The sequence below is a fragment of the Plasmodium vinckei genome (assembly GCF_900681995.1).
Source record: "Plasmodium vinckei vinckei genome assembly, chromosome: PVVCY_05".
Taxonomy (NCBI): domain Eukaryota; phylum Apicomplexa; class Aconoidasida; order Haemosporida; family Plasmodiidae; genus Plasmodium; species Plasmodium vinckei.
Genome location: NC_051297.1, coordinates 751,365 through 763,661, shown reverse-complemented (window position 1 = coordinate 763,661; position 12,297 = coordinate 751,365). Strand labels below are relative to the sequence as shown.

At 23.9% G+C, this 12,297-nt stretch overlaps 3 protein-coding genes and 1 non-coding gene across 4 annotated transcripts; 2 read left to right on the top strand and 2 right to left on the bottom strand.

The window, feature by feature from the left end:
• Nucleotides 1–258: 258 nt before the first annotated feature.
• PVVCY_0502170 lies at nucleotides 259–2,320 on the bottom strand. Its single transcript, XR_552296.1, has one exon. It is a non-coding gene; the product is annotated as a ribosomal RNA (ribosomal RNA).
• A 3,432-nt stretch (nucleotides 2,321–5,752) lies between these two features.
• On the top strand, nucleotides 5,753–7,941 carry PVVCY_0502160 (conserved Plasmodium protein, unknown function; the record flags this gene model as incomplete). Its single annotated transcript, XM_008627587.2, has 9 exons — nucleotides 5,753–5,794; nucleotides 5,892–5,972; nucleotides 6,098–6,196; nucleotides 6,335–6,649; nucleotides 6,826–6,930; nucleotides 7,070–7,189; nucleotides 7,286–7,402; nucleotides 7,643–7,755; nucleotides 7,854–7,941. 9 exons carry the CDS (start codon nucleotides 5,753–5,755, stop codon nucleotides 7,939–7,941), a joined length of 1,080 nt encoding a protein of 359 aa, XP_008625809.2.
• Nucleotides 7,942–8,136: 195 nt separating this feature from the next.
• PVVCY_0502150 (conserved Plasmodium protein, unknown function) lies at nucleotides 8,137–8,557 on the bottom strand (the record flags this gene model as incomplete). The annotated part of the gene is made up of 2 exons (XM_037635040.1): nucleotides 8,137–8,249; nucleotides 8,494–8,557. The coding sequence occupies 2 exons, from the start codon at nucleotides 8,555–8,557 to the stop codon at nucleotides 8,137–8,139; spliced, it is 177 nt and encodes a 58-aa protein (XP_037490226.1).
• Nucleotides 8,558–9,179: 622 nt separating this feature from the next.
• PVVCY_0502140 (GDP dissociation inhibitor, putative) lies at nucleotides 9,180–11,939 on the top strand (the record flags this gene model as incomplete). Its single annotated transcript, XM_008627586.2, has 1 exon — nucleotides 9,180–11,939. The coding sequence occupies one exon, from the start codon at nucleotides 9,180–9,182 to the stop codon at nucleotides 11,937–11,939; it is 2,760 nt and encodes a 919-aa protein (XP_008625808.2).
• Between the last annotated feature and the right edge of the window lie 358 nt (nucleotides 11,940–12,297).

Here is a 12,297-nt window from a genome sequence, read left to right as displayed (position 1 = left end):
TACCTTAATACACACACTTTATAATTCTTATTATGAAGAAATGGGCCCATAATATATTTTTTATGGGAATATACTTAAGGTTATGCATTAACACGACTGGTATACATATTTTGATATATTAAAATATATTTCTTTATATGATGACATCGAATATTAAATTACAAAACATATATCCCACAATCTATATATCTGTTACCACACCATTATAAATTTGAACACATAAAGCATATGCATCAAGATTCCATACCATGGTACTAAAAATGATCCTTCCGCAGGTTCACCTACGGAAACCTTGTTACGACTTCTCCTTCCTTTAAAAGATAGGATTTACGGCCCTTCCAAAAAAATTAAAATTAATATTTATTTATTTGTCCGAACAATTCATCATATCTTTCAATCGGTAGGAGCGACGGGCGGTGTGTACAAAGGGCAGGGACGTAGTCAGCACAATCTGATGAATCATGCTTACTAGGCATTCCTCGTTCAAGATTAATAGTTGCAATAATCTATCCCCATCACGATATGTATTGATAAAGATTACCTTCACTATTTCAGTGTAGGAAAAATATACTCTAACATACGTAGAATTTGATTATCTACCATAGAGATATAATTTTAAGTACTCGTTTTACATATCAGTGTAGCACGCGTGCAGCCTAGTATATCTAAGGACATCACAGACCTGTTGTTGCCTTAAACTTCCTTGCGTTAGGCACACATCGTTCCTCTAAGAAGCATTAAATAAAGGGGATACATCCTTACTAGGGAAAAAACCCAACGAAACCGAAAGAACATGACACAAAAAAACAAAAGGTAAACCGAATGATTATGCACCATATCTCCGAAAACGCTATAGTTAGTCCACCTTCGAAGAATATCACGTACCCACCGCTAATTAGCAGGTTAAGATCTCGTTCGTTATCGGAATTAACCAGACAAATCATATTCACGAACTAAAAACGGCCATGCATCACCATCCAAGAAATCAAGAAAGAGCTGTTAATCTGTCAATCCTACTCTTGTCTTAAACTAGTGAGTTTCCCCGTGTTGAGTCAAATTAAGCCGCAAGCTCCACGCCTGGTGGTGCCCTTCCGTCAATTCTTTTAACTTTCTCGCTTGCGCGAATACTCGCCCCAGAACCCAAAGACTTTGATTTCTCATAAGGTACTGAAGGAAGCATCTAAAAAACTATTCCTTTAAAGAAGATAGTTTTATTTATAAATTTTCATCCAACACTTAGTCGGCATAGTTTATGGTTAAGATTACGACGGTATCTGATCGTCTTCACTCCCTTAACTTTCGTTCTTGATTAATGGAAGTATTTTAGGCAAATGCTTTCGCAGTTGTTTGTCTCCAGAAAATCTAAGAATTTCACCTCTAGCATCTGAATACAAATGCCTCCAATCTACTCCTATTAACTGTATCTAAGCCAAAATAAGAAAAATTTTACAAAAATTTTTGACCTATTCAATCTTGTTATTCCATGCTATAGTATTCAAACATAGTAAATTGTACCAATTTATATTTGCTTTAAACACTCTAATTTACTCAAAGTAACGAGAACCCAGCGATGACTCATTGGGTTCTCAAAAGGGATCTATATTTAAAAGGACGACGAGGTGAGTACAATGACAAAGTCACGATGAATCTCAACCAAGCACATCACTTACAATATTTATAGTCCTTTCAAATTTAACTACGAGCGTTTTAACTGCAACAATTTTAATATACGCTATTGGAGCTGGAATTACCGCGGCTGCTGGCACCAGACTTGCCCTCCAATTGATTTTTGGGAAGGTTTTAAGTTCCCATCATTCCAATTATAAAACCAAAATTTGGCCTTATATTGTTATTTCTTGTCACTACCTCTCTTATTTAGAATTGGGTAATTTACGCGCCTGCTGCCTTCCTTAGATGTGGTAGCTATTTCTCAGGCTCCCTCTCCGGAATCGAACTCTAATTCCCCGTTACCCGTCAAAGCCATGTTAGGTCAATACCCTAACATCAAAAGCTGATAGGTCAGAAACTCGATTGATACACACTAACGTTTGTTGTGGTGTAACTTCTTTGTTATAATTCCTTTAATATCATTTTTTCTTGGATGCCTTAACAAATACGTACTTTTACTCCGAGAAGTAATGTACTTTTACAAGTATTAGCTACAGCTTTTCCGTAGTTATCCTTATAATAAAATGTCAAGTAGATTATAACTGTTTTAATGAGCCGTTCGCAGTTTCTACATATAAAATATGCATATACTTTCACTTGCATGGCTTAATCTTTGAGACAAGCATATGACTACTGGCAAGATCAACCAGGTTACTAAATATTAATACCATAAATGAGATACCTAAAAAAATTATATAATAATTTCGATATACCTAAACATTAGACATATACATTATATTATATGTATTTAAGATAACGCATCTTAAAATTATATAATAATTTCGATATACCTAAACATTAGACATATACATTATATTATATGTATTTAAGATAACGCATCTTAAAATTATATAATAATTTCGATATACCTAAAAACATTAGATATATACATTATATTATATATATTTAAGATAACTCATTTTAATAATATTATACTTTTATAACATATTTTAGAAAAACACACTTATTTAGTAGTGCTTTTATTATTTACACGTGATTTTTTTATTTGTTATTTTTTATTTATCATACTATGTTTTATTTATAGTATTATAAAAAAATGAATGGCACCTAGCATAAAAATACATCTCTATCATTTCTGGTGGTATTAAACACCGACTTAATAGACATAAAATTTTTTACTATGGTGCTTAATATATATAAATTTATTTTATATAGTATACAAATTACGGAAATTAACATTAAATCTATAAAAAGGTTCCGATATTTAGTTTGAAACTCTCTTATAATTTTAACAAAACATATATAGTTTTTTATTTATCAAAAATTTAAGTATAATACAACGTTACGTTTTTAACAAATGGGTCCAATGATGATATAAAATTATTTTCACAAATTATTTATGCTTAAAATAAATAATATGCATTTGTATTTATTTTTACTCTCTATAATTATAAGGATAGTGTTTTTATTTTAATGCTAGGCTAGTACACACAAATATCCAAACAATATATATTATCACTATAAAGATCTAAATATATTAGAGACATTGAAAGATTATTGAAAACCTTTGGTAATAACACGGAAATTATACTCTATTTACCTATGTATATTACGAGAAGCACACAATAAATTGTTATTTTTACACACATAAAGTATTACACTTATTTAAATTTAACAACAATAGTTTTTTCACAATATTTTTATATAATATTCCCATAACATTTATTTACACACATATCAAAATACAATAGAACGCCTCTTATATTGAAAAGTTGTTATATGTATAAAATAATACCTTACTTAATTATAAAATAAGCATATAATGATTATATATATTAAATATAATTATATTATATGCTTATTTTATATTTATATTTAATAAATATAAATTACCAATGTTATTTAAAAAATTATATAAAATTTTGTTATTCAAATTATTGTTTTAAAAAATTGTAAGTTAATACATTTACCAAAATAATCAATTTAATTTATTTTTTAATTAAAATATAAAATTTATGTTAAATATTTATATATTAAATAATTATAATAAATTCAACGAAATATATTTTTAATATTTACACACCATAAAAATACATAAACAATAAAAAAATATGTTTATTTTTTTACATTATAAATAATGTATTAAAAATAAACAAAGTATTTATAATAACCCATTAAATTCCTATATAAATATAATGCGTTATTATTTAACAATATAATTATTTTCTTATAATAATATATTATTAATTTCTTTTTTCATTGATTGCTACTTCACTAGCCCAACAAAGATAGCATTCCCCCAATTATTATCCATTTATTTTGTTCAATAATTTTTTGAAAAACAATAAATTTAAAATGTGAAAATTGTGATTTTTTATTTCATAAATGCATTTTATGCAAATTTTTTCATTTACCCCCTTATTACACTATCTACGATATTTCTTCGTATGTAGACCACTATAATATGCATCAATTTGGCTAGTTCATAAAAAAAAAAAAAAAAAAAAAAAAAATTTTGGCTAGCTGGATATCCAATAGAAATATATTTATATATATTTTTATCAATTTTAAATATATAATACCATAGGAATTTAATTGTCTACTTGTCTACATATTATTATACACACGAATCTATATGATTGAATATGTATCACTTTTTTTTTTATTTATTTTGTAAATAATAAAATCAAAAAATTGCAAAACCCGTTTTCATTTTTACAAAATGGGTTTTTAATCAGTAAGATAGGGACGATATTTTTTTTGTTGATGCCTTTTTTTTAAGCATACAGTTGCTCGAAGCTATCATATAAATAAATACGTATGCATATATATATATAATGTTGTATCGTAAGTATATGAAATATATAGTATATAATAAAAACATGTAAAAACTGTTATTTATTTTACTCATAAAACTAATGGTTTAGTGATAAAAAATTTTATTATGTAACTTTTCTCGACGTTTTTTATGTTACGCATATAGGCTTGAGTGTATTGCCAAATATACCGTTAATTTTATTTAAATATGCCTACTAAAAAAAATATAATATAAAATATCTCCAAACTTCAAGTAATTTGCTAATTATGCAAAATGTTCAGTAAAATATATTACAATGTGTAATAAAAAATAGACCAATCACATAACAATACAAGCAAATTAGACGACTAAATATCCTTATATTATAGAAAAAATTATTTATTATATACGTACATGCCTAATTTTAATGCGCAAATTTATATTCTTACTAAGAATACAATAATATATTACATATACATAATGTCTTATTTTAAAATATAGATTATATTTATCACCTTAAAAAGGGTATTATGGTAGAATGTGCTTATTACTTTACATAAATGCTTTAACGATATATTATTAGTTTGATTATCAAATTATTAAAATGTTTTAGTAAAATTCAAAATTTGCATAAAATTTATTTTTTTCTGCACCATTTAAAGATTGCAATGCTTAGTTAAAAATGCGAAAAAAGGAAAACAAAAAACTGGTAAATAGGAAAATATTAATATACTTATTATCAAGAGCAATATAATATAAAAGCATATCCAGTATAATATTTTTATGGGAATTTTATATATACGGTATATTTTCCTTTTTTTCGATCATTTCCCTACTTTTCTTATTATTAGCATATATAGGCAAAATAAATATAAATGCGTAGATATTGTTTATATACCTAAATATAAAATTATTATAAACGTATCGCCTTAAAGTGATTAAGGGATTAAAAAGCTAATAAGACATCAAACTATAAAAAACATATATATTTAAAAATTTTACTTACATATAAACACATTTTTTATATGCCTAAAATAATAATACAAAAAACTATAGTATTATATTACTGAATATGTATATTAAATAGTCTCAACAATAATAATTTATATATTCAATATGCATTTATGCGTCCATGCTGTATTTGCATACATCTCTAAATAAGTAAAATTTAAAACATATATAATAATAACAGCAATATCAATAGTAATATAACTATTATAGTAACAACGTTAACAAAAATAATAGTAAAAATAAAATTATAAAACTTCCTTATATGTAAGCTTACTATATCTTTACGCAAAATGACTGTATAACAACTCAACTAAAATGGAAAAAGATAAGTTGGCTATAAATAATGAAAAATACAAAGTAAAAACATAAATGCAATAAAATCAAAAATATATACACATATGCACATAAATATAAAAAAAGGTATTAATAATGAATATTTATATTTTTTTCAAAGAATTTGATTGATTGTTACTACCTGTTATTAAAAAAATTTAAAAAAAAAAGTGCCTATGTCATTGATGAGTTTTTAATAAAGGTACACACTAAAAATTATTGGGTATTCCTTAGTTAGAATATCATATTTTAATAAGCATTATAAACATATTTTTTTTTCATAACATCAATAAAATTTCTACAAATTTATATTTAATTTTTTAAAAGGAAAATAAGAATGGGGATGGATCTTTCATAATATATGAGGACATTAATTCAGATGCCTTTTTCTTTTTAATTTTGGCAATGATTGATTCTAATTATGATGTAAGTAATTAATTGATATTTATTTCGACAAAAAATACTTTGTTTATACTTAATTATTATATATATATATATATATATTTTTTTTTTGCTTATTTGTCTATTCATCTTACTCCATTTTTATATATATAAACATATTAGCGAATTAACAAAATTAACATTTTGAATGTGCAAAACGGAAATGATATAATCAAGGGTCTCTGTTTTTATATAGACAATGTAAAAATATGTGACCTTCTAAAAAAAAACAATAAAAATGTAAGGAGAATAAACCCCATTGTTGAAAGAAAAAATAAATTGAATCTAAAAAAAAAAACAATTGAACCCGAAAAAAAAAGTGATTCAATTAAAAAAAACTCATGCAATATAAAGTCTTTGAGCATATTTAATACTAATATAGATATTAACGCAATAATACTTCTTTCTAAAATTTTATATGACAATAATTACTCAAAGGTCAGATAAAAATAACCAGAGAAATATATTTGCATATACACATCACAATTCGCATAGACAGTGATTTTAAGCATATACATGTTTATGTGAATTATAATATTTTTAAAACAAAATAATGATAAATAAATATATATATATACCCATTTTATTTATATGTCTATCCGTTTAATTTAAAGCTGGAGCATTTGGCAATAGATTGTATTAATTTAGAAAATGATTCTCTCAAATACTTATCCTTATCATTGTGCAATTATAATAGTTTAAAATCTTTAAGCCTTCAAGTAATTTTAAAGTGCTTATACAATAATATCTCTATATGTGTACATATGTATATATAAGTATATGAGCCAAAAAAGTGTAGATATAAATAAATGCATGTAATGCTAACACATTATTCGCTGTCTCTTTTTTTCTTCCTAGTATTGTAACTTAAACAATGACGCTATCAAATATATTATCGATATAGTCATATATGTGAACTCCTCTATAACTACCTTGAATTTATCTGGAAATAAATTTACCGAAGAAGGAATATGCTCAGTAATTATTATTATTTGTTATTTTTAGCGATTCAGCCACAATTTATATTATCATAATATGCTCACTATGCATACTTATTTTTTTTTCAAATATCAGCTTTTTGAAAGTTTTTTATTAAACCATGTTTTGTCTAATATCGATGTATCTTATAATATGTTTAATTTATCTAGCTCATTCATTGAAATGCTTTCCAAAATTATAATTAATAAAACGGTAAAGAAAAAAAATTATTATTTTTCTAGGGAAATGTAGTTTACTAGCTATTTGTGATTATGCTTATTAACAAGGCATATGCACAAAAATATAGAATTGGATAAATATAATATTAAGCATATCGTAATTAAGATCATATAATTTACACACGATACCGTTTTACATTCATAAGCCATAGTGATACAACTCCATTTACCATATTTAATGAAAATTAAATAAAATAACTTAATGTTTTTTCAGAATATTTCAAGTATATCACTAATTGGCAATTTCTTGGACAACGATAATTTGGCCAAGATAAATGATGCAATGAATTTTAATAAGTCCCTTTCCATTTTAAAATTGCCTAATGGGTTAGCATAAAAAATATTATATAATATAATAAATAATAATGCTAAAACATATATGTTTTTATTATTTATTTTTTTATTTGTGTGTATTAATTATACAGAGTTAACAAAGCAATATTAAAGGAAATAACTTTAAAGTTGGTTAAAAGAAAAAGAATAAAAAAAAAATGTAAAAAGAAGGTTATTTAAAAGGGGAAGAACCATTATAAAAAATTTCAAACATTTTTAAAACGAATAAATATATAAATAAATACGAAAAAATCCATAAAAAAATAATTAATTTTTCACAATTATAAAATGCACATAAATGAATTTTAAGCATAATAATAGCTGAATAGAAACAAAAAATATATGAGAGATAGAAAAAAGCAGGTAGCAATTTCCCTATTGAATTCTTATTAATGTTTCTCCTACTCGTATATATTTTTTCCGTTTTTTTGATCTATATGTTTTCCTTTTCATATTTGTTTGCCACGTCCTTTTGGAATATAAAATGCCTTAAATACGTGAAAAAATAAACAATTAAAATAATATTATATATTTGCTTAAAGATGTCGAAACATGAACTTAGCAACACAGTTTGCTAACAAAAAAACTACAAAACAAGTTGATAGAAATATAATTTAACTAATACTTCACACATACATTATGTATATTATTCATACAATATGAATATATGCATATTTGAATTTTTTTTCATTAAAAAAGTTTATATTGTTTTATTTTCCTTTAGCTTCGTACTATTTAAACTTAAAAAGTGTCTCCGTATCTGTTTTAAAAAAACTGAATTGACAAGATTTAGCATTTTGTTTAATTTGTTACACAGTCAAAATGTTATAGATTATTACAATATATATATTTTATTGTCATACTAAGCATATTAAAATCTCAAATTGTCAATCTTTATTTGGACTCATATCACCTTTTACATTTTTTATAATATCGCATATTTTTTTATTTTGTAGATATTATAAAAATACCCCAAATCTGTGTAGGTATATATTTGAAAAGATTTATACAAATCAATGCATTATCAAAATTTCGATTAAATAAATACACTAAAATATACAAAAAAAAACATTATAAAAAGTAGAAAATATCTAAAAATATTTTAATAATGCAAAATCATATGACTATATTAATGCTAACATTCTTTGTATATGAATGTATAATATGTACAAAAAATAATACGTCAAAAGGTTCATTTAAAATTAGCACTACATTTGTATGGTATTTTCTATAATCAAATATATATAACGTATAAAAAGAAAAAAAACAGGCTAAAAAATATAAAGAATTATATACACTTTCCATATATAGAAAACTAAAAATTATATAAACATTTATATCTAATCACATTTTCTCTTAACTATTATAATAGATATTCTATTTACCCACAGGTTTTTAATTTTTTTTTTTTGTATCGAATGGATGATAAAAATAATAAAGTTTTCAATTGTGATGTTTTAATATGTGGTACCAGTTTATTGAATAGCTTATTGTCAGTTTATTTCTCCCTAAAAGGTTATAAAGTAATAAACATTGATAAAAATAATTACTATGGTGATGTCAATTGTTCTTTGAGTTTCAATCAATTTCAAGATGAAAAAAATAACCTTCATAACTTTTACGAGGAATATTTTCCTTTTTATAAAATAAATAATAGCCACGAAGGAAGTGAAAAAGAAAAGGGGAAAACACAAAAAGAGAAATTGGACGAAATTATTAAAAGTTATTTTCAAATAAATAACAATAAATTTAACATTGATATTAATCCAAAAATATTATATAATGAAAGTGATATTGTTAATTTACTTTTAAATTTAAATGCGCATACCTATATTGGTTTTGTAGGAATGCAACATTTTTATTTATCACACACAAATGATGAACACAAGGAAAATGTTCTTAATACAAATGATAATAAAAACCAACATTCTGGTGACCAGACAAACAATGAAAACCAATCGGATTTAATAATATTAAAAATCCCACTAAATAAATCACAAGTTTTTTTAGATCCAAATCTAACTCTTATTGAAAAACGAATGATAATGAATTTTATATACAAACACATTATACATGATAAAAATTACACATTTTCACGATTTTCAAATTACAATTTTATAAAAACAGAAAACACTCTACACGACAGCCAATCATCAATAAATAATAGTTATGGAAACAATAATCCCGATGATACAAATAAAAATTGTGTAAACAATGAAACATTAAAACGGGAAATAAATGAAAAAGAAGCTGGAAATAGTAATATGGATGATAAAACAAAAGAACACGATGAAAATATAAATATATTAGATTACTTAAAGGCATACAAAATAACAGATAAATTAACTGATTATATTATTTATGGAATAGGATTATTTGAATTTGAAATAGAAAAAACTAATGAAAAAAATATATCCGAATATTACTTAAATGGATTTACAAAAGAAAAAAAATTTATTATGAATAAAAGAGAATTTATGCAACGATTGCATATATTAATAAACTCGTTAAACAAATTTAAATTACAAAACTTGTTCGAAAATGCTTTCATTTATCCATCATATGGATTGAATGATATTATATTTTCGATGTCAAGAGTGTCATGCCTAAATAATGCCATATATATGATTAACAGAAACATCAAAAATATTAATTACTCAAAGTTTTACACACAAAACAATCCTATCGAAATAAATAATAAATATAATGATAACTCTTTACCAACTTTATTACAAATAAATGAAGTCATTCTTGATAATGGATATGTTATCAAACCGAAGTTTGTTATATCATCTGGATCTAATATAAATTTCCATGAAATAAAAAAATTCCTTTTTTCGTCACACAAAAAAAAAATTAATAGCAATAGTAATAAATATGACAATATTAACAACTGTAGTAATAATAAAATTCGTACCCAAATGGTAACAAGTCGACTAATTGTTTTAAGTACCTACTCATTTCTTGGAAAAGATGGTGTATCATTTTTCATACATAAAGATAAAAATAATAAATATAAGAAACAAACAAATTCTCATAACATCCATACCAATGTGCATATATTGCAATTAGACTATAGTAGTGGTTCATGTCCTCCAGGATTTTTTTTAACATATTTTACTTATCTAGAAATTATAGAGGAACATAAAATAACAAATAACAAGTCCATCGACTTGTTTAATAATAATAAGAATCAAACAAACGATAAAAAAAATGATGCACACACAGATAATCACAAACCATTAAATTATTTGCTTTTATTTGATGTATTAAAATTATTCATAAAAAAATCAAAAGGAACTTCCAATTCATATGTAGATCAATATTTATCAGCTAAAAATGCATATAACGATGGTGATTATGGAATTGTGAAAAAAATCAGTGACTATTTTAGCAACGACTTTGTAAATAATAATCATTGTGCACATGAGTTTACAAAACTTGAAAGTGCAAAAAACGAAGAAAAAAAAGAAACAATGAATTGTACTTCGCCATATCAACAAGATGGTGTAAATAATATTTATGACTCTTATTCACAAAATAGCAAAACTGTAGAAAACACAGAGAACCAACAAAATGAAAACAAACAAAATGAAAACGAACAAAATAAAAGCAATGAATTTTTCTTAAATTCTTTTAATGACTTATTGAAAACGGAAGGCATTATTTATTGTGCATATTATGAATACAAACCTATAATATACAGGAAAGATACTATTAAATTAATTAATAATAATATAGAGCTATATAAAAAGATATTTGAAAATGTAGAAAAAAGCATTACAAATGCTCATAACAACATCGAATTTCTCGAAAAAAGACAATCCACACTAAATTATTCAAGTGAGGATGAAAAAAAAAATGTACATGCAGATAATGAAAACAACGATTTAAATATTAATAATAAGGAAAACATGAAACAAAATATATCGTGTAATGACTTAAATAAAAAAAATGATTATCAACTTGATGAAAATACAAAAATTTGCAACTTACTGTTTACTAATGATATACATAATTACCCTATATATCCTCTCATTGAAGATGTTTCTACTTTTTTTTATATTATTAATAAATTTAATGATAATTTTAATCAACCTGATTATTATCAAACAACATATGATACATTTGCTAATATGATAGAAACATATTTTAATAATAAGATAAATAAAGTTTAAAACCCATTTTTATTTTCAAATTTCGATACAAAACCTTTTTATTAATACTATACATTTTCCGCATTTTTATTCTTTATGTCTTTTATTTATATTTTTTTAAGTATTATATATGTTCATTTAAATTTGGCGTTTCTTTTTATGCATACATTTAAAAAAAATAATGAAATAAAAATAATAATAAAAACAATCACTTTGATATAATTCATAAAACATTCCTTTTCTCAATTATTAAAAAATAAAACATGCAATAATAGTAGAATAAGATGTGTAACAATAATAAATTTATTATATATTTTTTTTAATCACTTACATTTTTTATTTATTCTCTTTACCCAATATATATTTTTCTTTCTTTTTG